The following is a 27,109-nucleotide window of genomic DNA, read 5'->3' as shown; positions in this document are numbered from 1 at the left end:
AATTGTTAGTGTTTGAAATTTAAAACTATACATATAAATAATACACTTACTTAATGATATGTTCTATTTAAAAACGCGAATGAAGACAGTAGCTGAGATGGCTAGCAAACCAGACGAGAAAAAAATTATTTTATTTTTAATAAATGTTATATGAAATAAAGAAGAAATAAAAAAAGAGACACAAAACTCATATTGTAGAAATAGGAAAAGAAACGACAAATAAATGTATTTATATTCAAAAATTGCATTTCATCCCACACTCTTATTTGATGAGCGCACAACTGTTACGCTAACAGTAAGAGTAACAGTAACAGTGACAGTGCATTAAAATTTGCAACCCCAAAAGAGAGCGAAAAGCACGCGCCAATGCAAAGCGAGCCAGCGTCGAATGGAGAATATTTCCCATTTTTCAGTGTCATTTGACAGAAAAATCGATTCGTTTTCACACTGGGCCATTCTGGGCAGGCAGGCAGTTGGATAGAAATCAGAGTACAAACCAGCCGAGCAGCGCGACCGAGATGACCCACTTTTCGGTTTTCGCATTCAAATCCAACTGCTGTACAAAATAAAAATTTCAATTTTTTTCTACGATTAGCATTTAGTTGAAAAAACGCGTTGTATATTATGTAAAAACGTATCAATACCGTTTAACTAGTGTAAACTCTATGCATTTATGTAAATTCTCTAACGCTAACGTGGATGTGGAAAAAGGCGACTTGAAAATTCATCAGTCCCAGCACCAATCAAGAAGCAGCACCAAAAAGGTTCGCAAAATTGTCGCGTTTTCGCTCAAATAAGTATACAAAACAACAAAGAGAAAGAAAAAAAGAAGAAATCACCTGAAATAAACGGATTGTGTTGTTTAATAATTGAAAACAAAGAAAGAAATTTGGTCAAACAAGTCCTCGAATTCAGGGCGAGCAGTGGAAAACGAAGGCAATGGCCAGGCGAGCGAACGGGCTGCTCACGAAAAATTTCGCTGTACACCAAATGGGGAAAAATGTTTTCCCAGCAGCAGCAGCAAGCAGCAGCCGTCAAACTCGCTCCGCGAATTTTTGCATTGTTTCAATGAAAATAAGAGGATTTTGCAAAAGAATCGAGAAAAAAGCATTGCATATAAAAATGAACAACTGTGCGTGCGTACAAAATACAACAATTAAAAGAAAGTTTTCCAACATGCAAACTCCTGTGTAACAAATTGCATTTTCAAAATGTTAAAAAGCTAAGAAAAAAAGATATATATATATATATATATATATATGTATATGTATGTATAAATATATATATATTTATGAAGGGTGTTGTGAAAAGTAAAAGTGTAAAAGCGATTGCCACCGAGACTTCGGCAGTGGCATATCGATGAAACGATAAAAAAGCTAGCAAGCCAACGTAAAATTACACACACACGCACACATATATAGCGAGCCAAGCACATGCATGGGTGAGTACAAACTCACACACATGCATAAGCGCGCGCACGCAAAGGCAACACACAAACACACACAAATGAGCGAATATTGAATGAAAATGAAACGTATGTTAATGTTATGTAGTTGTGTGTATTAACATCTAAAAATGTTATGACAAAATGCATCAAATAAGTGAGTTACAATTGACAAACAAAGTGCACTATTAGGTGCAAAAAGGCGCGCGCGCATAATACACACACACACATATATAAACATACACACGCATACAGTTAGAATGTGAAATAGCCCAGTGGAAATGTAAGTGGAAGTGGAACAGAGCAAAAGCAGCAGCAGTTTTGCGGCTCATAGAACTGAATATATGTATATGTATATGTATATATATATATATATATGTGTGTGTGTGTGTGTGTGTGTGTATGTATGTGTGTATATGTAAGTTTCATATTCATAGCCGCAGTAACAGCCGCAGCCGCAGCCGCAGTTGCCATGATAGCAGCAGCGGCGAAAGATAAATGAAAAGTGCCACATTTTGCTTTCGGGGGCGGTTTTGACACTTGGCGCGCAGCAACAGCAACAACACCAGCACTGCCGCGTGGGAAGCGTAAAAGTTGTTTGCTGCTGCGTGCGTAACAGAAAGCACACACTCACATGCACAGATGCGTACATAAGAGAATAAGAGTGAGAGCGGGGGTGGTGATGGGCAGGTGTTTGCCATGCGGTTGTCTTGTGTCACTCGCCTTATGTGTGTGTGTGTGTTTGAATGTAAACAGTAACAGCGGTAACAGTAACGACAATAACAGCGCTGCTCTGTAACAACTATTTTTGGATTTATTTGCGAATTGCCCCTTTCATTATTTATTTATTATGTTATGCGGAAATACTTATGTATATTTATTAAATGCTTTCATTTGCGAATGCAACGAGCTAATGTCACGCATTGACAAACAGAAAAGTCAATGGAGCAAAAACAAAAGGAATAGTTTTTTGAGTGTGTGTGTGTGTGTGTGTGACAGGATTAATCGTGGTATGCGCTCAGTTTTGACATGTGGCAATCATTCAAAGGCACACACATTTCTGTCTGTGTGTGTGTGTGAGTGTGTGTGCATCGCGTTAATTTTGCCGAAAACAAAGGGAAAATGAAAACAACTCGCCCGATTCCCACAAAAAACTATGCTACGTTTTGTGTGTGTGTGTCTGTGTGTGTATGTGTGTGTGTGTGGTTATAAATAGGCAAGATAGTTTTTGTGCTCGTTTTCTTGTTTGGCTCTACACTCTTTTTCTTCCTTTCCTTCTTTCGTTTTTTTGTTGGCACTATTGAGGTCAAACTGTCATCAGGATAGTGAACTTTACAAAAATTTCGTTTCTAAAATTGGATGACTTTAAAGTGACTTTTTCACACACACATGTCGCTGGCAAGGAAGCGGATTTTTAAACCTGTGGAAAAATTCATGTTTTGTTGCATAGCTTGAGGCTGAATAAGAGCGATGCTTAAATTTTAAGTAAACTGGAACTTCTTATGGGTTAAAACAACCTAAAATCCAACATTTTTTGTTTCTAGCTGCTATAGTTCTTGAGCTTAAATAGGAGATAGTTGGACTCTGTTGATATATATATATATACAAGTATCATTTAAGAACATTTGTTATTTTATGTACACATCAATTGATTGTTTGAAATGATTGAATAAATATTAATTGGAAATGTACATAATTCCAAGGGTTTGCCCAGACTGCTTCGGACGGTTTGGTATATATATTTCAAATGTGTCTCAATATTAATATGAACAATAAATAAGTATATATCATAAATTAAATACTTATTACCATCTATATTCAGCCACATCACAGAAAAAGCCGCTTCCTGCATTACTATTTTGCTTTTAAACTCAGAGAAAGAAACTTGGGTCATATGCAAATTAATTGTACTTCGCACAACATACACATGCTTCTAGGGTGTGTTGCGGGGTACCATTTTGAAACTATTTGTAACCTCAACATGTTGTTTCCTCTTCACAATTTGTCAAAAGTTGAAGTACGCGCTTCAAGAAATGGCAAAAGTTTTTTAATTACTTGCTAAGTTGGCAATAGTTGAAAGTTGAATGACCCGATTTCTCTTTCCACACTCAACTTGATTGTGGTGGTAATTAGCACGATTTTCACAATATATTAAGATTTCGTATCAGCGAATTGCAAACGAAATGCATGCCAATTTTCCATTTAATTTACTCGGTTGGCAGTTGCCTTAATAATTGGGTTAATAGAGTGTAAAGCAGCGTTAGTCCGCAACCTACATTCGATTGGCTTTGCGGCATGCAGGGGGTTCAACAGAGATAGAGAGAGAGAGAGAGAGAGAGAGAGTGTGCGAGATGTCTTGTGTACAAGTCCTGTGGCTAATCCTCGCTCGGAGAAGTCATTAAAATTTAAAGCAGCTCGCAACAGCAGCTGATGTTGCCGTTGTTGTTGTCTGTTGTCTGACTAAATGTTTAATTGTTTGACTGAACTCTCATTCTTGCTTATCAACGTTGGCTGACCTTTTGAGTGTGTTTGCGCGTGTGTGTGGACTGAATGAAATGACTGAGAATTATAAACATGTGCGTGGCTAAGCAGATGGATGAGATAGGTATTTAAGGAAATGAGCAGGCTTGGTGGATTTTTAACAGCCACCCACTATACAATTATGAAAGCAGCAAGTGCAAAGCAAAGCAAAAACCCACACACGCACACCCAACAGCCACCCAAACCACAAGTGCTATTTAACGCCCACTTCATAAACATAATTAAAAAATTCAGCGACCCACACACTTAAGGACCAAACAGCGCTCTGTTAACCCATTTACAGATCGACTGTCTGTTAACAGAACGTTAACATTGCGCCTGCGCAAGCTTTGTAAATTGCAATCTCTTGCTGGGGATATTTTACTCACGCACACATACACGCTCTGAGAGAAGTGGAGAGCAACTCTCGCTCTCACACATTGTGCACGAGGACAATGCTGTCATCTTGGTCGCACATTCAATTTTGCTGTGCATACTTTTGCAGTTGAAGCGAAGCCAGTGAACGATATTGTTGCTGTTGTTGCTTTTGCACACACATACACACACGCACACAGCCACAAGCAGCGGCAGAGGCAGTGGCAGAGCAAGAGCTCTGTGCATAACAGCAACTAGTGGCCGTAATGAGACCTTGCTGCTGTTGCGCTTCGCATTTGACTGCGCTGCGCTGTGCTGCATACACGTCTAATTAAATCGCTATCAGCGAGGCATACACACACACACAGATATCTATATATATATATATATATATATATACACCAACATATTTGAATAGTGAAAAAAATCGAGTAAAAATAACTGCATCTTATGTTCAATTAGTTGTGCTGATTTTGTTGTGAAAACAATGATTTTAAGTGTAAAACAAAAATTGGTTGCATTTCGGATTTACTAACTGGACGTGGATTGCTCCAATATGAGGTAGGATGTATCATTTTGTTTTCTTTGTTGACATTTCACTTTGGTTACATGCAATAAACGAAATGTGAGCGCCATCAAACGCTGGCATTACCGCATGGGCGTAAAGTAAATGTCAAAGCCCACCTGCCGGATGCTGTCACATACGCCCCCACATGGGCGGGGCATCCATCCACGATGGCATCGGGATAAATCCAGTCATTGCTTTTAAATGTCAAGGGGGCACGACGGGGGGAAAAGGACATACTACAGCCAACGCCATCGCCAACGCCAACAGCGACAGCGACATCGACATCGACAGATGAATGAAAGAAGCTTGTGCCCACATAGTGTATTAAAACTCAATTCGTCCATATTCCCGATTTCCCATGACCAGCATAGTTGCTCAGCAAAGTGAATCAATTTGAATTTATGCGGCGTTTTTATTATTGGATTTACAAGCTTGAATTGCAGCGCTAAAAGCCACTAAATGACGGCAAATCTAATACAAAAATGCAATTTGTGGCATCTTGTGCTCTGTCCTGGCCTGTCAGTTATGGCGATGACTTGCCATTTTTACATTTAATCCCCACTTTTATTTTTGCTCTCTGTGGCAGTTGTAAACGTCTTGTGACAGTCTAGACAAATTGGCGCCTCTTCTTTACCCTGTACCCTGCTCTTACTATTAAGGGAGTGTACAACCTTTCATTTGGATATTCTAAAAATAGATAGGATATATAGACTTTTGGACTTTGAACAAAGCCTAATTTAAGTAATAAAAAATGTCTGTACATAAAATTCATGAAGACTTTAAGAATCCATTATAATCTTTTGACTTTATAGCCAAGCTGAATTAAATTCATAAATTGTAAAAAAATAAGTGTTTAAATATAAAATTCATAAAGTCTTTAAGAATGCATTATAAAATGAAAACAAAGTTTAAATATGAATTTTACGGGTATATTTAAACTCTTTAAAGGGCTTTTAGCCGCTTACATTATAGTTTATTAAGAACAAAATTAAACTGGAATTACAAATGACAAACCCTTGTACATAAAAAGAACCAACCTTCCCTCTTAAAAGTATATATTTTGAATAATACGGTGAGTTACCCTTGACGACAAAATAAAGTTATATTTTTTCTGAGTGTACTTGTTTCTCATATCAGATGTGTTTTTTTAACACTGCCACGCGATTCACATGTTGTATGAGTAATACAGTTTACTGTACAAAGTGTGAGTGTGCATCTGCGTGTGTATGTGTTAGTGTTTGCAATGGCAGACTGTGAAATCAAAGGGTTCGAGTGCAGTGAAAGTTTTTGTCGCTCGAAAGGGAGAACGTTTAACATTACATGCTGAAGCATACGGCTACATGGCGTATATATCTTGAAAATATATATGTATATATATATATATATATATATATCTGTATATATTGGAAGTAAAAGTGCGAGCTATTTAAATACATTATTAAATGCCAGCCACGACCATTTTCGTTAGAATTCTTGAATGAACGTGACTTAAAGGCTGAGGGCGGCCTCGAAAGGCGGTCACAACTGCAATTAACCCATAGTTCAAAGTTCAAAGCGCACACACGTTTGCCAAGTTGGAAGTGGGCCCCCAAACCATTTACAGCCAAGTGAAGTAGTTGACCCATTTTTATACTTCGTACGCATAAATATATAAAAAAGCCCAAAAGCGAGCCATAACTCTTTTTGGGCCGCCACCCTCGATGTGATTTATAGCTAAAGATGCGAGCCAGAGATTGAATGCAATATGCTTATTGTTGTTGTTGTTGCACATTGTCGTTGCAGTCGTCAGTGCAGTCGGGGCAGCCACAGCATGCCGTACGAGTCGATGCACCATCATCAGTCGGCGGCCGCTGCCGTGGCCGCCGGCGTAGCGCCAAATAGCATGCTGGATGCGCTCAGTTTGCAGCTGCGCGATGCGGAAATGCGACGCACCGAGATCGAGCGGGCGCATCAGGTGAGTCACTGGCACATAACATGAAGCAGCATTTGCAACCAACCACACCAACTTACCTTTGTTCCCAGGAAACTCTCGCCCAAATCCGCAATCTAAGTGGCAGCGCTCGTCCCGACACCGAGGCCGTTGAGAATCTGCAGTCACGTGCCCGTGAGCTGGAAAAGAAGGTGCGTATTCTGTGCGGTTTAGCTGTAAATGTTGTACACGAAACACTCAAACTCTGTTTTAGGTGGCGCTGGAGAACGTGCACTGCGAGGAGCTGCAAATTGAGCTGACCGCTGCGCTCAAGGCCAAGGCTCAACGGCCCACTCACCAGCATCCTTCGACATCGATCTCTGCCTCAACATCGACGGCATATGGCGCATCCGCAAATATTCCAACATCGGCCAGCAGCTCCACCGTCACTTGGGCACCGACAATCAGTCAACAGGACCAAGGCACCGAGATTGATATAATAATGGCCAAGATCGAGCAGGTAAGTGCGACACGCAGCTTGAATAAAACTCACTTATATCCTGTAGCTATTCAAATTGTGTACATGCTGATTACAAAAAGTTGTGTACATTTCTATATTCTGGTAGTAAAGGTACACGAGTATATTAGTTTTGGGTATTGGTTTTTGATATAATCGGTAATTGCAAATCGATAAAAACAATATTTGACTATAATCTTAATGCTACAGCCACCAAATTCGTTTAGTACCTTGTTGGCACTGTCCCTTTAAGATCGGCACCGGCCACGCCCACTCAATACAAGCATATGTCTCACTGCAGTCGGCTGCGCACAACTGTTAATCTTGATCTGGACGAAAATTAGCCATGTGCGTCAGTTAGTCTCTTAGAAATTATAAGAAAGAAGGATCTCATATGTCATCGAGTATATTTCAGAGCTCTCTGTATTTTTCGTCCTATTTTGAACACAAGCAGATAACTCAAATATTAAATGTGGATTCCAAACAAAACATTTTATTTTTTTTAAATTTGTTTTGTATAAATCTCTACTGACACAAAATTTGGTGTGCAGATTATTATACACTTTCGTTTTATTAGATTTTGATTCATCCACACCCCCTTTAGATGTGTAAATTTTGTTTCGTATCATTGTTTTGTAGTCGGTTATTGAAGACAAAGTGCTGACATTGTTTTGTTTACTCATGTTTTGTTGACTAGTGTTTCTTCTGCTGCACCCTGCTGGTTGATTGCCTTCAGCTCAATGAATCTTCTCCTCAGAGTCGGAGCCACTTAAGGTAGAATTGTCTGTTGACTGGAACTCAAGGGCGGATGAAAAGGAAGTCACGACACTGCCAAAGCTATCCACGCTCGAGTCAGAGTTCTCGATAATAGTGTCATCCAGGTCGGATTGTGTGCCGGATTCGGTGCATGGAGGCAAGGCCTGTTGGAAGTAGTCCTTTTCGCCAGAAGCACTGCTTATCTGCAGCTTGCGACGCATCTCCTTGTTCTCCTGGATCAGCTGTTGAATTGTACGTTGATTCTCTTTGCTGTTCTCCTCATCCAGGCTCATAAAGAATATCATGACTAGCGTCATCTCCTCGATGCGCTTCTCCAGGCTGTTGGCAACCTCTTGAAGCTTGGCAACATACTTATCCTTCAGATTGTGCGTATCGTACAGTATGTTCCCATTACAGTGGAACTTGTACTTGTCCATAATATGATCAACGCCTGCCTTGTACTCCTCCACGACTTGCTGTAGCTCGGCATTTTCCAGCAACTGATTGACCCGCTCCTCGTCATTGCAATGCCTCACCAGATTCTTCAGCAATTGATTATCATGAGCTCCGCGGCATTCAATTAATTTCTGCTCCACATTTTGACTTTCGGCCAAGAGACACGATGTCTTCTGGAGCAGCTCATTAAAGTCACCCGATAACTTTTGTGCCTTTATAATTAGGCTAGTCACGGAAATCGGAACGTTTGACATTTTGTTTTCGTTTTTCTTTATGGTTTCTGCACGTTCAATTTGATTTCTTTTTTAATAAGTTGTGCTCCGTTTTTGCTTTCGAAAACGGCACAAGCAATTGCTTACGGGCTTAGAGTAAATCACTTATAAATAAGATAAAACACCCAGCCTCCTATGTATGTAAATGGGAGAACTTATCGATAGAACTCAATTACTCACAAAATAATCAATTTGAGATGCCAATTAAATCCAGAGCAAAATATATGCATTCCCTATGGAAATAATTTGACTTTTTTCCTGCACTCAAAAAAGAAAAAGAAAATCGGCTGATATTTTAGAATTTCGCCATAATTTTACTGCCAGGAATAAATCACCTTCTTGTTCATATTTCTAATACACACGGTTTTTATTTTCTTAATTCCTGGGTAAGTTTTTCAAAAATTTTGAAAAGAAGATGTTTAATTTACAGAGTGTTATGCATTTCAGCAAGGATATTTGATATTTTCTTCAACTTTTTAGATACATTTTTGTAAAGTTTGAAAACATTTCTTGTGAATATTTATATATTTATATATACTGATTATGTTAACTGATTGTGATTGCAGGATAATCGCGTATTGGCCGAGCTGGAACAGCCGCGAACTTCTGCCAGCGCCAGCATGTCAGCCTTGCCACCCAGTTGCATGATGAACGCGGGAAATAGCGAATTTAGAACCATATCAAAGAGTGGTAAGCTGGCATTGAAATGGAATGCAAATTGCTGATTGGAGATGAGTGTGACTTGTGTGTTTTATTTGGCTTATTGCAGAACTCGAAGAAGAACTGAATCGATATAAACGAGCCGTATTGGGCGGCGCCTCGGGCGGCGGTATATCTGCTATGTCGTCCGGCTACTCGAGCCTGCCGCAATCGCTGGCCTCAACGATGGCGAATGGGGCCACAAATAGCTTGAGTGGCACCAGCGTTGGCTCGCAGAGCATGGCTGCCGCTGGCGCAGCCGGTGGCGGTCTTACATCCATATCGGCCCATATGGTGCCCAACTCAATCAGTGGCATATCCTCGAGTCTGAGCAGCCATGCCATACAATCACTGAACGCGTCTGCCTACGGGGCTGGTCAGAGCTCCGTTGAAAAGCTGCTGAGTGGAACTAGTGGAATATCTGGCATTCCACCATTGCCGGTAAATATTCACACGATGAAGGCTATGCCAACGGCATTAAGTCAGGTAAACCAATTATTTTCAATTGCAATGAACTACAAGCAACAAAAAAGCATCAAAAAAAAAAAATAATAACGATACAAACAAAAACTATAAATGCAATTCAATTAGTTACTAACAATCAATCAGTCGCTTTGAAGCCTGGCATACGAAATGGCTTTTGGCTCCCCTTTTTTGATGATCATCTAACTGCTTCAAGTAGCCTTCGTGTTTGTTCATTTGTTGATCATCAGTGCTAAACATCAAGAGCCTCTGCGATTGCCGTTCACCGTGTAATAAATCACATTTTGTGCTTCGTTGTAGTTTCATTATTGAAAATAATTACATAGCCACATATACATACATAGATCAACACACACAGACATTCACACATCGCAGACATACATATATCTATATATATAAAGACATTTATACATACATAAATACATACTAACGAATATACATACATATGTAGCATTAGCTATTGACTTTTTATGTAGTCCAAATTTTATTTTGTTTCTTTGGTAAAATATTTCTTGAGATGTTTATGAATTACATATAAATTGTAAGAGCTATTTATGAATGACATAAAACTCTTATAATATTTTATGCGAATTCTCTTTGCTCACTTATTATGATTACATTAATATGTAGCCTACTTTCTTGAGCAGATTTGTATTTATTTTGTATTTTGAGCTGCATGTTGCTCAGCACATTTCAGAAACTTATATTTCATGTATGTCATCCATTAAAAAAATAAATAAATCTGATTATTTGATAATTGTTTGACAATAGTTACAATGTTTAGAAAAGTATATCGAATAATGTATGATATTTGTATACTTTTCCCTACATTTTTTACTTGTTCCCCTAATACTAAGCTCCTCATTCAAATTGAAATTATTACTTAACTTTCAAAGACTCCTCATAGCTCAAGTTTTGTATGCACTAACTGCCATTTAGTATACATACACATGCATACATAAAGAACACTTACTTATCTAAACCATATATAAAAGTGTAAATTTCTACGCGTTCAGTTTCGATGTTTAACTACTAATCCATTGTTAATCCAATATTGTTCATATCAATTTGCTTGGAAACGGCTTCAGTTCACATAGCAACTAATATATACTCATATATACATATATATAAATTTACATATATATATATGTTTTACCAACTTTCGTCTTCGTCGTTATTCACAAACATATTCAAAAAAAAGATTTCAAATATGTTCTCATAGCTAATATAATGCTGTTTCTAGCTGGCTTCATATTATATATTGACCAATAAACGTATACTGTGTGATCTCTTTTCCCGTTTTATGTGCTCTCTCTTGTCTCTCTCTCTCTCTCTTTCTCTGTTCTCTGTTCTCTTTGTCTCTCTCTCTCTCTCTCTCTCTCTTTTGTACAATAACTCGTTCTTCGATTCGTTGTCTTCCCTGCCTCTGCTGAAATACATTTTGCGGTTTGCCTCGCAATCTAACCAAACCCTCAACAAAACCCATGTGTTTTTATGTCTGTGTGTGTCTATACAATAACTATCTATATGTGTGTATCTTTATAACGTCCACCATACTAATACCACACTAACCGAAAACAACCACAACAACAATAACAACCAAAACACAATGTAAAAATCAAAAACCAAAAAAAAAAAATCTTGTCAAAACGCACCTGAAATTGAAATTGAATTTGAAATTGAAAACAAGAAGCGCGGAACAATACAACTGTACAATTTACAGAGCACAACTATGCCCCTCCTGTCACTCAACTCGCATAATCTGCCGCCCGGCGGCTCTACGAGCTACTCGGCTCTGGGCCTGAGCGGCGGCAGCGGCGTTGTCGGCACCTCGTTGACCCATCCCACCATGAGCAACATCAACATGCTCGACACAAGCGCCCTGCTTGGCCTGGGACCAGTCGGTAGTGGCATAACCGGCGCCACTTCGCTATATGGCCTCAGTGCTGGTGCCGGCGGCGCTTTGGGCAGCTCCTATGGGCCACCATTTATGGATGCCGCCTCGAGCGCCTCGTATCCGTTCACATCGGCGGCGTTGCGCCAGGCGTCGAAGATGAAAATGCTGGACGAGATCGATATACCGCTGACGCGTTATGGTAATCGCAGCTCGCCGTGCTCACCCATTCCCATGCCGCACAGCAGCTGGGGCCTGGACGAGTTCACCGATGGCCTCAGCGCTTCCATTATGCACAATCGCAGTGGGCTGGCGCTGGGCGCCCTCGATCTCGACAGTGAGTATAATTGCTTATGCAATCCATACAATCCATAAATCTAGAGGCATCCTTCCTTTTAGCTCGAAACCACGCAATGAACGGCGCCAGTGAACCGCAAGTGGATATGTTGGACATACCGGGCAAGGGACGCTGCTGTGTCTTTATAGCCCGATTTCCCTACGATCCGCCAGAGTAAGTGTTATGTGCATCTTGTAGCTGTATTTCCTGAAATTTAGAAAGATTTTCTTGTTTTTTTTTTCGAAATATTTTGTGAATTTAAATTCTTAATATTAGAAAGGATTTTTTATTTGTTTGAAATAGATTTCTTAATAATAAAGAATACTTTTTAAAAAGTATAACTGCAAATCCTTAATAAAAAAAATTTAAGCTAAGAAGATTAGTTAAGATTGACTCATTATATCGTATAACTTTGGTAGGAAAAATGAGGTCTTTTTTAAAACTTATAATAAAATTAAGTTGTGGGTTCTGGGTAGACTGGGTAGACTGTTGTGACTCGAAATGAATAATACTTTCTTGTGCATAACAGAGAGGCCGAGGGCGAGCTATCGCTATGCGCCGGTGACTATTTGCTGGTGTGGACCAGCGGCGAACCGCAGGGTGGCTATCTGGATGCGGAACTACTGGATGGACGACGCGGCCTAGTGCCCGCCTCGTTTGTGCAGCGACTTGTGGGTGAGTTCGAACTATGCAAATGCAATACAATCGAATGTTGGTATAAACTTGACTTGATTTTGCGACGATTAGGCGACGATTTGCTGGAGTTCCATCAGGCGGTGCTATCGACGCTACGCGACGCCGAAGATGGCTCCATGCAGTGCGACACAACGTCGCTGCCTTCCTTGCCGCCGCACAACCCATTGCTCACACACACGCACGAGGATCTGGCACGTTTGAGTGAGACGCACACCGATTTGGAGCACGACCAGGATGACATTAGCGATAATGGTAACTAACCAGCCAATTAACCACATCCATACATATTTAATACTTTTTGTTTGGTTTTTGTGGCCATTAAAAAATACGTCGCCTGCCATGGCAAATGTGAGCATACAAATTTTTCAATTAATTACATTTAATGTAGAGACGCACTGGTTTAGGCTAGATTTTTGATAAACATTAACTGCTGAGTGTTGGATGCGAATACTAATTGAATTATTTTCCCCATAGTTCCAGCTCCGAAGCACTTGACGCTGGAACGGCAGCTGAATAAGAGCGTGCTCATTGGCTGGTCACCACCGGAGCCGGTGGGCTACAATTTGATCGACAGCTATCACGTCTATGTCGATGGTGTGCTCAAGGTTACGGTGAAGGCCAACGAACGCACACGCGCTCTAATCGAGGGCGTTGACTCCACGCGGGTAGGTCAAACAACAACAACTAGTTTCCCAATTGTAATCTAAATAATGAGAAATTTCTTCTTTCCCATGTTTAGCCGCATCGCATTAGCGTGCGGAGCGTTACGCAAAACCGTCAGACGTCCAGGGACGCCGCCTGCACAATGATCATTGGGCGAGATACTTCGCATTTGGGCCCCTCGGCGGTGCGCGCCTCGCACATAACGTGTTCCTCGGCGGTTATCTCGTGGCTGCCGGCCAATTCCAACCACCAGCATGTGGTGTGTGTGAACAATGTGGAGGTGCGCACCGTCAAGCCGGGCATGTATAGGCACACAATAACGGGTCTAGCGCCCAGCACCCAATACCGGGTGACTGTGCGTGCCAAGCATTTGCGTGCCGTTGGCCAGCATACGCAACAGACACCGGGCAGACCTGGGCAGGAGGAGGCACCCGGTGCGTATGCCGATTTTCGCACACTGACCAAAGGTCTGCCCGATCCGCCGCAAGATATCCAACTTGAGGCTGGCCCTCAGGATGGTACCATTCTGGTGACATGGCAGCCGGTTAACAGACCCACGTCCACGGGGCCTGTAACCGGCTATGCTGTGTATGCCGATGGTAAAAAGGTGACGGACATCAATTCACCAACGGGCGATCACGCACTCATCGACATCGGCAAGCTGGGCGTCTTCAATCCCCGTGCCGTTACCATACGCACCAAATCTCGCGATTCACAGTCGGCGGACAGTGCGCCCATTTTGATACCAAGTAACTACCAATTCTGATCATAAGTCACAAAATCCTTAGTCGCATTTTCAAATTGATGCATTTTTTTAGACACCGTGCGCAACGCTGTCGCTCGCCGGGGACCAAATCAAATGGGCATGGGTCCGCAGCTGCCGCAGCATGGCATGTCCACGCAGCAGCAGCAGCAGATGGGCATGCCTGGGCAGCCGGGTCAGATGCAGTCGAATATGATGGGCGGCCAGCAGGATCACACGCAATATGATCCCAATCAGATGCAGCAGCAACAGCAGCAGCAGCAAGGATTACAACCCGGCCAGCAGACGGGGCAGACCCAGCCGGGTCATCAGGTTAGTGTGTGTGCAGAGCAGTTAAGTGCCAGTTCCTGAGTTCCAGAGATCAGTTGACGCTGCCACTCACTGTATATATATATACTTGCTTACTTACATACATATCAATAACGTTCTGTAAACTCGTTTTTTGTTTTTGTTTGTATCATTTCGATGCAATTGGTTGTGAATTTTCTAAATTTCAACTTCAACATCCATCCTTCACGAGATTGTACATCTGGTTCCCCAAATGTGGATGCCAAATCGAACTCTTTCATAAAACTATCCATTAACAACTCCAATCCGAATGCTAAAGCCCCACAAAATTTATTATAATTTTTAAATACACATACACGTATACTATCTGCACCATTAACAAAAATGGAATGGAAAATCAAAAAAGAACAACAAAAAGAAAAACCAACACACAACATATAAATATTAACCCATTTGTGTTCAGTTCAGTTTTTGTTTACTCGAAAGTTATATGACATATGATTTTCGGTTGAATTCTACATCAACTTGATTCAGAGTTCATAATGAATATTTTCAAAAGGAAAAGTATTCAATCAGCTACTTTCTATATCTATCTTTGTCGCTCTATTCAAGATATATTTTGAATTGCCTCTCTTCTACTACTTACTTACTCTTCTTCTAAAGCCCTTTACCTATTTTCTATGGATTCTTTTGCAAAGTATAACCACATTATATACATACACTCTATATAAAAATTTAGACAATCGCACAAAAATTCACACACAAAATTTGTAAAAATTATATATGAAATGAACTGTTTGCCAAGAACTGTGAGAAAGTAATAACCACGATTACAATTATAAGAACCAAAGCAATTGAATTGAGACCTATAATTAAATCCCCCCACCAAAAAACAAAAAAAAAAAAAAGAAAAGAAAGAAAAACCAAAGAATTTGTATGTATGTAAAGTTATTATTTACTTAGTTGATATTTTATATATTTTTTGTGTTCCTGTGAAGAGAGTATGCCAATTTTTTGCTAGTGTTTGTTTGTTTGTTTGTATTTTGTTTTTGGGTTCATGATGATTTTTAAGTACAGTTCACAATAGCATGTTCCAAATTGCTGCCAAAATGCAATATCAATTTATCAACTTCATTGAGTTACTGAGATTAAAATAGAACATTTTACGTACTTAACAATAAGTATTGATTGAGTGGAATTGCCAACAATTGTATTAAGGAAAAAAAAAACGCAATGCAACGAAACAATTTTAAACAATACAAGTTACATATTCATTTTCATTATATGAAACCAATACTGAAACGATACCGTTAAACCCGTTACCGTACCGTACCGTAACGTACCGAAAACAGCCCGACGGAAGCTCCGGCTTGTTAGGTGGCCTGCTCGGTGGCCTCTTCTCGAAACCCACACAGACTCAAGTGAACCAGAATGTAAGTTATACCCACAACATCTCTCACCATACTCATTCTTATTATTCAAACACATACACAAACACACACACACACACACACTCACACATACATACACACACACACACACACACTGTTACATAAAGAGCTAATATATAAGTTCAACTGTACCACATTTCCCTAGAGTAATACTCGTTTTAAGAGTTCGCTGCATTTTTAGTAATATTTATGTCAAATTTCAATATCTTACTTATCGTATGTATATTTAAATACAATGTAGAAATACGCTTTTTCTTAAGCTTCATAATAATACGAATACAATGCTAAGTGCGAATACTTATTGAGTTATATATATATTTTTCATTTGAATATTTATTAAACTCATATTTTTCAATTATTTCATTTAGCAATTATGATATCTCAACGAACTTTTTTATTATTTCTATAAATGTTTGCCCAGCCATTAGCCTCTAGGGAAGTTTTAAGAGCTATTGCATGGCTATGCAAGGGGTAAATTTTATACCAATAAGTATGTAATTACCTTCATTTTTGCCAAAATTGAATATGAGTTCAGTGTTTTAAATTTGAATCAAATATGACTAAGTATTGTATAAATTATCTAACTGAGGGAAATTCAAGTAGGAATGCTATTTATTAATCTTGCATATGAATGGTCAATAATACGGCGTCTCCCAAACCCAAGTAAAGTAAAAAACTATCTAAAAAAAGATGATGTGGCTTCTACTAGATAATAACATAAAAAATAAACTATTTAATTATGTATATGTAAGTATTCGTTTGGTACTAGTATCCAGTAGGTTTGACTAATCGCAGTTCATTTTAGAGACATTTGTATAAGTACAACAATGACACATATTTATTAAACAAACAGAATACAACATAACATCTGCATACATATGTAGATACTTATACTCAAACTCGTGCTTTCTTATTTCCAAAACAACATTTAACATTTAACATTTAACAAACTTAGCTTCGTATTTGCCTCTGACCTACTATCAGCCATGGACTTATGATTTCCCTGTTGTTTGTATTTAGCTCCTATTTAATGTGCCTTAACACAGACACACACATATACACATACACATATATATATATACATACACACACGCATACCAGTATATACATAGTATATATATACATATATATATATAGATAACCTCTTTAGTTGTGTCGAGCTTGAACGCTATACGCAGACGCCCGCACATTGCTAAAGAAAATGCCTCTCTTAGACAATGTGAATGAAAAACAGAGTACTAATTAAGAACAATCTTTGCGACAATCTAAAAGAAGAAACGCTAACAAAATTTCAAATTCATTTAAATTAATTCAAAATCATGCGCGTGCAATCTTCGTTCAACAATTTATCGACAACCAGGGCTATCAGCCGGGCGCCACGCAGCGCGGCATGGTGCCAGGACGACCCCAGGGACCACAACAGCTGCAGCAGCAACAGCCGTTCGGGGCTCAGAACCCAATGGGCGGACCTCGTTTTCGAGGACCGGTGCCGGGACAGACTGCCATGCAGAACCAGATGACTGGTCAAATGCAGGGTCAGATGCCAGGACAAATGCCGGGTCAGATGCAGGGACAGATGCAGGGTCAGATGCCCGGTCAAATGCCCGGTCAAATGCCAGGTCAAATGCCCGGGCAGATGCCTGGTCAAATGCCTGGCCAAATGACCGGGCAGATGCCTGGTCAAATGCCCGGTCAAATACAGGGTCAAATGATGGGTCAGGTGCCAGGCCCCATGGGCCCACGCGGCCCCCTCACCCAACAGCAACAGCAGCAACAGCAACAACAGCAACAAGGCCAAATGATGGCTGGCCAACAAACGGCTCAACAGCAGCAGCTAGCGCAGAAGAAGCCCCGCTACTTTGTGGCAATGTTCGACTACGATCCATCCACAATGAGTCCCAATCCGGATGGATGCGACGAAGAACTGCCATTCCAAGAGGGTGATACGATCAAGGTAAGCTCACTGTTATTTTGCCGATACACAGAACCACCAAAAACACTTTGCAGCCGCAGCAGTTGCTAACTAATTTAGGCGCCGGAACATGCAGTTCTTCTCTTCAACGGAGAAAATGGTAAAGATCATCAGCAATCTGTAATCAGCAATCAGCAATCAGCAATCCGTAATCAGCATCAGTTAATCTGGAAATCAGCGCTTGCTCAGAATTGGATGCAGAATTGGAACGATGCCAAAGAAATTGGCTGCGCTTGCCGCTAATTGAATGAACTTGAATCAGTGCATGTTTTTCCTTCGCCCGACCCTTGCCATCCATTCAGTTGAGATTGTTTCCTAAAACACTAAGTTACATAATAATAATCCCTATCAATACAATACAACTACAACAACTAACTCTATGTATCTAACATACTATACCTATTACCCACACTATGTAGACGTTGTTCTCTTATCTAATAGTTCCATAAATAACCGTTAAGTTAGCAATATGCACTCAACATATACACATTACCAACTAGCATTATGAATCTATCTCATGATCACACAGACTGATGGTTAATACTTACCACTCCCTCCCCATTTCATTGCCGCCTCGCGCGATACAGATCTATGGTGATAAGGACGCCGATGGCTTCTACTGGGGCGAGCTGCGTGGCCGTCGTGGCTATGTGCCGCACAACATGGTCAGCGAGGTGGAGGACACCACCGCCCAAATCACTGGCGGACAAATGCAAATGGGTGGCGCCATGCAGCCGACAAATGCGCCCGGTACCGCACAAGTAATGTCCGGCCAGACAGTTCCACAGCAGAGCATGCGCAATGTGAGCCGCGATCGTTGGGGCGACATCTATGCGAATATGCCGGTGAAGCGGATGATAGCCCTCTATGACTATGATCCTCAAGAATTGAGTCCGAATGTGGATGCCGAGGTGAGTAGCGCCGATAAATTTACAATCGAAGAGTTCACTGACAATAATTATGATAAAGCTCAAAGATATTAGATAATTATACGCCAAACCTATTAGAAATGGTTATGAACGGTATGAAAGTTGTATACAAAAGTATGTAACAGGCAGGAGGAAGTATATCCGACACCTAAAGTGTATACATACATATATTCTTGATCAGTGTCACATATCGAGGCGATCTTGCCATGTCCATAGTAGTTCTGTATAGGTTATACAGAGAGATGAAATTGATTTAATTATATCGGTAACTGCCACCGTTTCGGGAATATCGATACATATCGATTTCCGATACATAGAAAAGGCACACTTTTTAAATATTGTGCATTGACATATTAATGGTCAACTGCAAAAGTTTAAATTACACTTTTAAATTAGAATAATATATTTAAGAGTTGTGCTGAGGGTATCTCGTATATATCATATTTCCAAATGCCATAACAGCCATCAATGCCAAAACTGATTCGACTTTAAAAAACAAGATCGTTTTGTCCACTAGATCAATCCTAGAGTAACAGTTGAAAACATGAAATTAATGAATGGAGAAAAGAGAACTACACTGCACAAATTATTCTAAATTTCTATAATTAATTAATTATTCACAACTTTCGAATTACATTTACTTTCCTTTTGCGCATGTTTAGCAAGTGGAATTATGTTTTAAGACGGGTGAAATCATACTCGTTTATGGTGATATGGATGAAGATGGTTTCTACATGGGCGAACTGGATGGTGTTAGGGGCTTGGTGCCGTCAAACTTTCTGGCTGACGCGCCCGACCAATACAACAATCAAATGGGACCTGGCGGCGTCGCTGGGCGTGGCAGCTTAAGTCAGCGGGGCAGGGGCCAGGGGCCGGGCGCAAGGGGACCACCGCCGCCGCCTCGAGATAACATGATGCCCGGCGTGGCTGGGCAACGTGGTCCACAAGGCAAAAGTAAGTGAGCTTTGTGCAGATCAATTTGGTCAATTAATTTATGCATTTTTTTAGTTTGTGTTTTAATTAATTTCCATTGATTTGAATACAATTTTTACCAAATATGATACTAAAACTTATTCGAAAAGCAATTACAGGCTTACTATATTTTTATTTCAATTTTTATTTAAGTTACAAAAAAAAAAAATGAAAAAAAAAATCTCAAAGCAATTCTCTACAAAACATTATACACTTTATAAGATAATTAAATATGCAGGTTTTTCAGACTACACAAACAAGCAGGATGATATACATATATAGCAACTATTCTTATGTACCAAGTACAAGACTCTGTTGGTTTTATTTTACTCCTAATATCAATATATATATATATAAATATATATACATTTATCAATTTGGAATCAGCGAAAATGAAACACTTATGAACATTACGATCACTCCTCCAAAAATGAAACAAACAAATTTCGTGACGACACAGAAAATCTTTCACTCTTCTCTCTATCTGTCTAACTCTATCGCAAAATTTCAAAATATAACAAACAGTTACAGATGAACCTGTTTTCTGAACGCCGCTAATTTAAAATATATATATTATTTTTTGTTATGATTCCGCAAAACTTTTGTAAAATCTTATACCATTTCTTTATATATATTTCAACATTTTCTTTGTAAAATATTTAATTATTTCAGCACCAGTCAGTTTAATAATCCTATTATACTTGTTATTTGGTTTTTGTTTGTTTGGGTTCAAATCGAATTATGTAATCCTTCAAATACAATATATAGATAAATAGTTGTTGTTCTTGTTGTTGTATACACAGTCTTTGAATAATTTTCCTCTCTCTCTGTCTCTTTCTCTATTTTCTGTGTACAATATTTCCATTTTCATCATACTCCTAAAATTGGCTAATAAATAAAAATTAATTAATAAATTATATTCATATCCAAAACGAATGAATTGAATATTGATAAAGGGTTTTCAATTCGAAATACTCATGCTCATTAAATGTCAATTTATATATCATATGACTTTGGTTTACATTGATAAAACTGCGACTTTGTTTATTGTCTATATACACCATATTTTTAATTGAAAAATTGTAACTCCTTTCGTTTCTTGTCTTGCGTGACTTTCCATAGCCTTGCAAATTTCTAGATGGTCTCTCTTGCATGTAAATTAATCCAAGTAAACTTAAATGTATTTTAATTTGTTTGTTTTTTATTTGATGGTTACTTGTTAGATTTTTTGTTTACTTTATCAATTTATTTGCATAAAACAGAGACTAGTTTCTTGCACCTGATTGTCGAATGAACTGTAATTCCTTAGTTGCTCACCGATTAATTATAGAGTCAATCAATAACAATCTTATTAAATCGGATAACGCTAATATACAGCTCAACTTGTATATGTTCATAAATAAATCAATTTAATTCCGGGATGCTGTAAATATAACTCGGAATTTGGACTTAGCCCATAGGATGAAATTACAATGTATTCGAGTATAAGACATGGATCTCTCTCACTCTCTATCTCTCTCTCTCTCTCTCTCCCTAGATATGAGTATGTATGTATGCTCTTAAGAAATTATCTCTCAGTCATACAAATGTGTCTCGTAACCAAAATTTTGACTGACTCCTTTGAATCGAGTATTCTATTTGCCCTGTTTCTGGTTTCAGTTTCCCATGTATACGACCAGTTTTTGCGCTGCTTCTTCAAGAATACTTTGTGTTTTTTTTGTTTTGTTTATGAATTGATTAATCGTTATCTACTTTGAATGTTGCTCTTGTTTCTTTGCTATTTAGCCTATTTGGATATATTTTTTTATGTTCTTTAGAGATATAACAACAAAAACAACAACACCGCAGGGGCTATAAAAGCACATATCAAAATGAATTTCAAATAAATATGAGCAATCTTCTTGTAAATTATGTAAATTTCCCAAATGTAAAATACTAACGTTTTTAAAGTTTTTACTTATTATTACCATATATAAATATATACAAAATCATGAGTGCTATTTAAGTGGCCATGCAAAAAAAAAAACTATTGTCTATCTCCCATGTATAATCAATTTACTCGTAAAATCTAAGACGCTGCTCTGAGCAGATTTATAGGGACTTTTTCGTAAGACCAGACGCCAAGCGCAAAAGGTAATATTTATGCTACTTACATACATACATGATATTCATAACGTTTGATCAATATATATATATATATATCTATATACATAATGTACAATAACTTTAATCAAATTATGAAAACAACAAAAACAATTATGAATACGATTTTGACTCTTGCTAATATTCCTAGCGGTCCATTATTTTTGGCGCCTTTTTCTGCGTTTTGTATTGTGTTATCGAGAAATCGTTTTGCAAGCAACCAAATTTCAATTTCAATGCCCCGTAAATGATTTGAAAAGTGATTTGAATTGATTTGTAATTGGTTAAAACTTTCATTTGAAATTTCTGATTTCTATTTGTGATTTTACTTTCAACTGCGGTGAATTATGTATAACAAAAACCACGAAAACTCGTTCTCGGACCCACGCGCTAACTATTACTCAATAAGTAACAGAAATCCTTACCAGGCAGCAGCTGTAACTCAAAACTCTTGCGAAAATCTTTGAGACTACATTCAATTAGTTATCTTCTTTTTTTGTTTGTATTTCTTTATTCGAATATTTGGTTTGTTACATTTTACTTACTACTACAACTTCTTTCAAATAATTTTTTGTAATGGTCTGCTGTGGTAAATGTGAAGTCTTTATGTTATATTCGTTGCTATAGATGCTCGCCCTGCTTCCCCTACACTGTTAGACAACACGGGCCACCCTGCCCCCGATCACCAAACGCAGGTAAATACTCTTTCTCTTTTGGTTTCTTTTGTTTCAAATAAATACTAAAAGAAAAAAAAAAAAACAAATTCTCCTTTGTTTTGAAAATAAATGCTAAAACAAAAAAAAAAAAAATTAAAAAAAATAATTTACTTAAAGAAAAAGTTAAGAAACCGCAATAAACAAAATATTTAACCACACCTCATACGCTGCAAAAGCTACAAAAACTATTATTAATTATACTAATACTACTACTACTACAGCTAAGCTAACTTGCTATCTCTGTCGCTCATTTGATTTCGGTTCTCTTTCTCAAAACAAACAATTGTGATATATGAAATCATTCATCCAGTCACATAACCACTCACAATGGCATATTAAGTACTCACCTACAGTTCATACGATCAAACGAATACAATACAATACAATCTCGATAACAATAAACATAAACTGCAATGTTGATAAATGCTCACAATTGTCACATAATCATCGACATCAGTTTATACTATTTAAGAACTTCAGTTTCCACACACTGTTCATTATATTGTATTTGTCTATCCTGTCATTCATGAATTGATCGTTCATTATTTCGTTTCACGGCTCGTTTCGTACTATCTAACTCTGTCTATATATCTACTCATACATATGTAACTCCCTCTTCTTTTAAATACCTATGTATGTCTGTGCGTATAATCAATGCTCTTAAAATAACAAAAACCCATATTAAACGCTTACAGTACATGAAACAAAATTTTGCTTACTAAATAGAAGCGATATACATATGAAAACTATGTATGTATAGCTAGCAACATGTTTATAGAACCTCGCAAAGTTTACATATCAATGAACAGACCAACAGATTAAAGAACAACATTATAAATAAATCTACTTACTGTACATTTCTGCAAAAACAACAAAAAAAAAAACAACAATCAAATCAGCATCAATCAATCAATAAATCAAGCGATTCGTCCGTGTACATTTTCCTACATAAGTTTGATCGTTAAACAAATACTTAGTACATAATTAACCGCACTTAGTGTAATATGTATGTATGTATATACAATCTACAATCGTGCTACTTAATAAATGTGTGTATAGTCTGTAAATTGCATTTGAATTGCAGCAATAGCAAATACATAGCTTCAGATTGTCTTGAAACAGACATCATACATATATATATATATATATATATATAAATACAGTATCCAACGGCACCAAATCATTCATATTAACTTACTTTTTTCTATGTTATTCAATTTATTCAGTTATCGCAACATAATTTCTTGACACTTTATTTGCATATTGTTTTCATGTATTCTGTTTTTTTTTTTTATTTTTAATAATTAGTTCATTGAATTGCTTAATTCGTACTTTAAAATTTAAATACAGTATTCACAAACCTGATAGCAGTTCTGAGCTCTCGTCAACTGCTCTAAACAGATTATGCTGAGCATTATGAATATACTCAAAAATTAGCTGAAGTTTTATGCTTTAAAATTGCAAGTTTTAATTTTATGTTTGCGCTTTCTGATTTACTTTGAAATTATATACGAATCCAGTGCAGTTCTTAGGATAAATAAGGAGTTACACTTGAAGATAGTAAAAAAAACACTCAATTCAAACAACGAAATACACATTGCTGTTAAGATGTGATAACCCGTATACATAATACTACGTACTCGTACATACTATATCAAAAACATCTAATTACATTTTCGTTTCCTTATTGCGTATACGCTGCTAATTACATACGTATATATATATTAATTGCTACTATTACTATATGAAATATTGGATGTAATGTGTACAAATTTCTATGTGATTCACTGTATGTGTAAACAATTCGATTTTTATTTCAAATCAATTTGGTTTTTCCTTTTTGTTCCTTTGTTGGTTCTTTTGTATGCCTTTCTTTTGATCTTTTGCTTTACCCTCCATAGCCATAAATGATTTAACTGTTTCACTAAATTTCACAATCTTATTTCCTCGTTTTGCGTTAGGCTATTTTTCGTTTAACCAAAAAATAAAAATTAAAATACCAAAAAACAAGTACGAATCAAAAGTTTAAATCAATAACTTTCAAATACTCGTACTTAACGCTGATTGCATATCAACGTGTGTAAGATAAAATCAAGTATCTTCTTTGAAGAGTTGAGAACGAGGTTTTAAATGCATTAACTACACACATAAATATATACACAAATAGAATGGTCTACTCCATATATATATATATATATTTATTAAGGTAGTGTAAATACATAGACTTTGCAGTCAACATTTTTGAATAGTTTTTTTTTTGTTTTGTTTCCCCCCAACTGAATACTTAGAACGCGTTATTACATTATTTCTGTTGATTTTATCCAATACATATATACATATATGTTTCAGTTTCAGTTTCGTCTTTGATTTTTGATTACTGCAAGTGTATGCGAGTTTTTTTTGAGTGTAGTTTTAGGCATAATTTCTTGCGTTTACAATCAGTTAAGAAACGTTGCTAGTTCTACATAATTATCACGTTTCAATCCAATGATTTATCTATCACAAATGTTGACAAACTTGTACTGTCATTCGTTTTGATTGAATGAAGGAAATCCCAAAATCTCTGAAATGGACTACGCTCAAAGCTATAGTTGTCAAAATTGACTTTGTTTCGAATACTGTCAAATGGCGGTTCTAAGCAAAGTTCATTGAATTCGGCTCAAATGACTTGGAGCAAAATCCGATATTAGAGATTGTCCATTTCCTCTCGACACTTAAATCAGGTTTTGCAATATAGTTTAATATATATTGACATATAACTAACTATATACTAGTATTTACAATACATTTGCCTAGTAGTTGAACGTAGCTGCAATTACTTAATTACTTACTAACCAATCCAACCCCGTTATTCAAACTAACATACAAAATTGGTAGGCGCAGCAGCTACTACTAAATATATATCTAGTTTGATAACAAAATTCTAATACGATTACGCTAAATTCATGCCAATTTTGAAAGAACGTTCGAATACCAAACTATTACTATTACCATTACGAATATAATTCGACAAAAAAATGACCCATAAAATACAATTATTTAAATGATTAGTTGCCGTTTATTTGAAAAGTTTTTCGATCGACTGGAACCAACTCAACTAATTCGTTATATTTTGGTATATATTCGATAAACGCCAACTTTGCAGATGATCGGTCGCGTTGGTAATGTTGGCATGCAGCAGCAGCAGCAACTCCAGCAGCAACAGCAACCGTATGGTCAGCAACAGACGCAAATGGGACAACAACAACAACAACAGCAGCAGCAGCAACAACATCAGCAACAACAACAACAAATGGGCATGGGACAAACTGGAATGATGGGCATGGGCCAACAGCCGATGGGCCAACAGCAGATGGGCCAACAACAAATGGGTCAACAGCAGATGGGTCAACAGATGGGTCAGCCAATGGGCGGCATGGGACAAATGGGCATGGGTCAAATGGGTCAACAGCAGCAGCAACAGCAGGTGCCTGTGACGACGCAGGCGCCCACGGGCGGACTCTTCTCCGGCGCGACTAGCCTGCTTTCTGGTGCTACTTCGGCTGCCACCGGTGGTCTATTTGGTTCAAAGCAACCGCCCAAAACGGATCCAATGCAACCACCTGGCGGTGTGCAGCCAACGCAGCAACAAGCAAACGCCTTCGGTGCTCAGCAAATGCAGCAGCCCGGCATGCAGCAGCAGCAGCCGGGTATGCAACAGCAGGGCATGCAACAACCTGGCATGCAACAGCCGGGAATGCAACAGCCGGGCATGCAACAGCCGGGCATGCAACAACAACAAGTGCCACCCCAAGCTCAGCCGCCGCCACAGGGGCCGGGCGCCGGACTGCTCGGGGGCCTCAAGGGCATTGCAGCGGCGGCGCCCGGCGGCGATGTACTCTCGAAAGGCAAAGATCTCTTTGGCAAATTTGGGTTTGGCTTTGGCAAATAACCCTGGTCATTCCATAGGGTCCTGTTATATTATTCGTAGATTAGACCTATTATTATGATTATGATTATTGCTATTAATTATGATTACTAAGCTAATATATACGTATACACAATTATACAAAGATAAAGTTAAAAGCAAATGCGAAACCTAAAGAATAACAAAGGAAGAATCCAAGAATCCCCAGTTATCTGTGGGCCTATGTGAATGATGTTGTAATGTTGATATGATGAATGCAACTAATAGTACTAATGATAATATTTTTTATTAATACAATTGATAGAAATATTGATAATACTAAATGCTAAACACACTGACACAAAACCACAAACAACATCACTACAAACTGAAAGCAAACA

The 27,109-nt window shown here is 38.2% G+C and overlaps 1 protein-coding gene across 15 annotated transcripts; it reads left to right on the top strand.

Annotated features, from left to right (window-relative positions):
• The first annotated feature begins 298 nt into the window (after positions 1–298).
• On the top strand, positions 299–27,109 carry LOC6563981. Of its 15 annotated transcripts, none has more exons than XM_043215201.1 (19): positions 299–764; positions 6,690–6,861; positions 6,930–7,028; positions 7,091–7,336; positions 9,384–9,507; positions 9,587–10,002; positions 11,690–12,230; positions 12,293–12,404; positions 12,760–12,905; positions 12,978–13,178; positions 13,401–13,591; positions 13,666–14,338; positions 14,408–14,664; positions 15,993–16,073; positions 17,452–18,045; positions 18,651–18,974; positions 19,655–19,946; positions 22,734–22,801; positions 25,968–27,109. In XM_043215201.1, the coding sequence occupies exons 2-19, from the start codon at positions 6,718–6,720 to the stop codon at positions 26,751–26,753; spliced, it is 5,295 nt and encodes a 1,764-aa protein (XP_043071136.1). In that variant the 5' UTR covers positions 299–764; positions 6,690–6,717; the 3' UTR covers positions 26,754–27,109. The 15 variants fall into 15 exon arrangements, with proteins under 15 accessions (XP_043071136.1, XP_032593159.1, XP_032593153.1 ...); XM_032737268.1 differs by lacking the exon at positions 299–764 and adding an exon at positions 4,870–4,900 and having other exon boundaries at positions 9,587–9,957; positions 11,723–12,230; positions 13,407–13,591; XM_032737262.1 differs by lacking the exon at positions 299–764 and adding an exon at positions 4,870–4,900 and having other exon boundaries at positions 11,693–12,230; positions 13,407–13,591.

This window comes from Drosophila grimshawi, unplaced genomic scaffold (assembly GCF_018153295.1).
Source record: "Drosophila grimshawi isolate 15287-2541.00 unplaced genomic scaffold, ASM1815329v1 contig_311, whole genome shotgun sequence".
NCBI lineage: Eukaryota > Metazoa > Arthropoda > Insecta > Diptera > Drosophilidae > Drosophila > Drosophila grimshawi.
Note: the sequence above shows the minus strand (reverse complement) of the source record. Positions and strands in the feature narration are given on the sequence as shown.

What these genes read in the sequence shown, in the direction of transcription:
- LOC6563981 (XM_043215199.1), top strand. An exon ending in AGATCGAGCGGGCGCATCAG is followed by an intron (nt 6,862 to 6,929) that starts GTGAGTCACTGG and finishes CTTTGTTCCCAG; the next exon opens with GAAACTCTCGCCCAAATCCG. An exon ending in TGCGCCCATTTTGATACCAA is followed by an intron (nt 14,339 to 14,407) that starts GTAACTACCAAT and finishes GCATTTTTTTAG; the next exon opens with ACACCGTGCGCAACGCTGTC.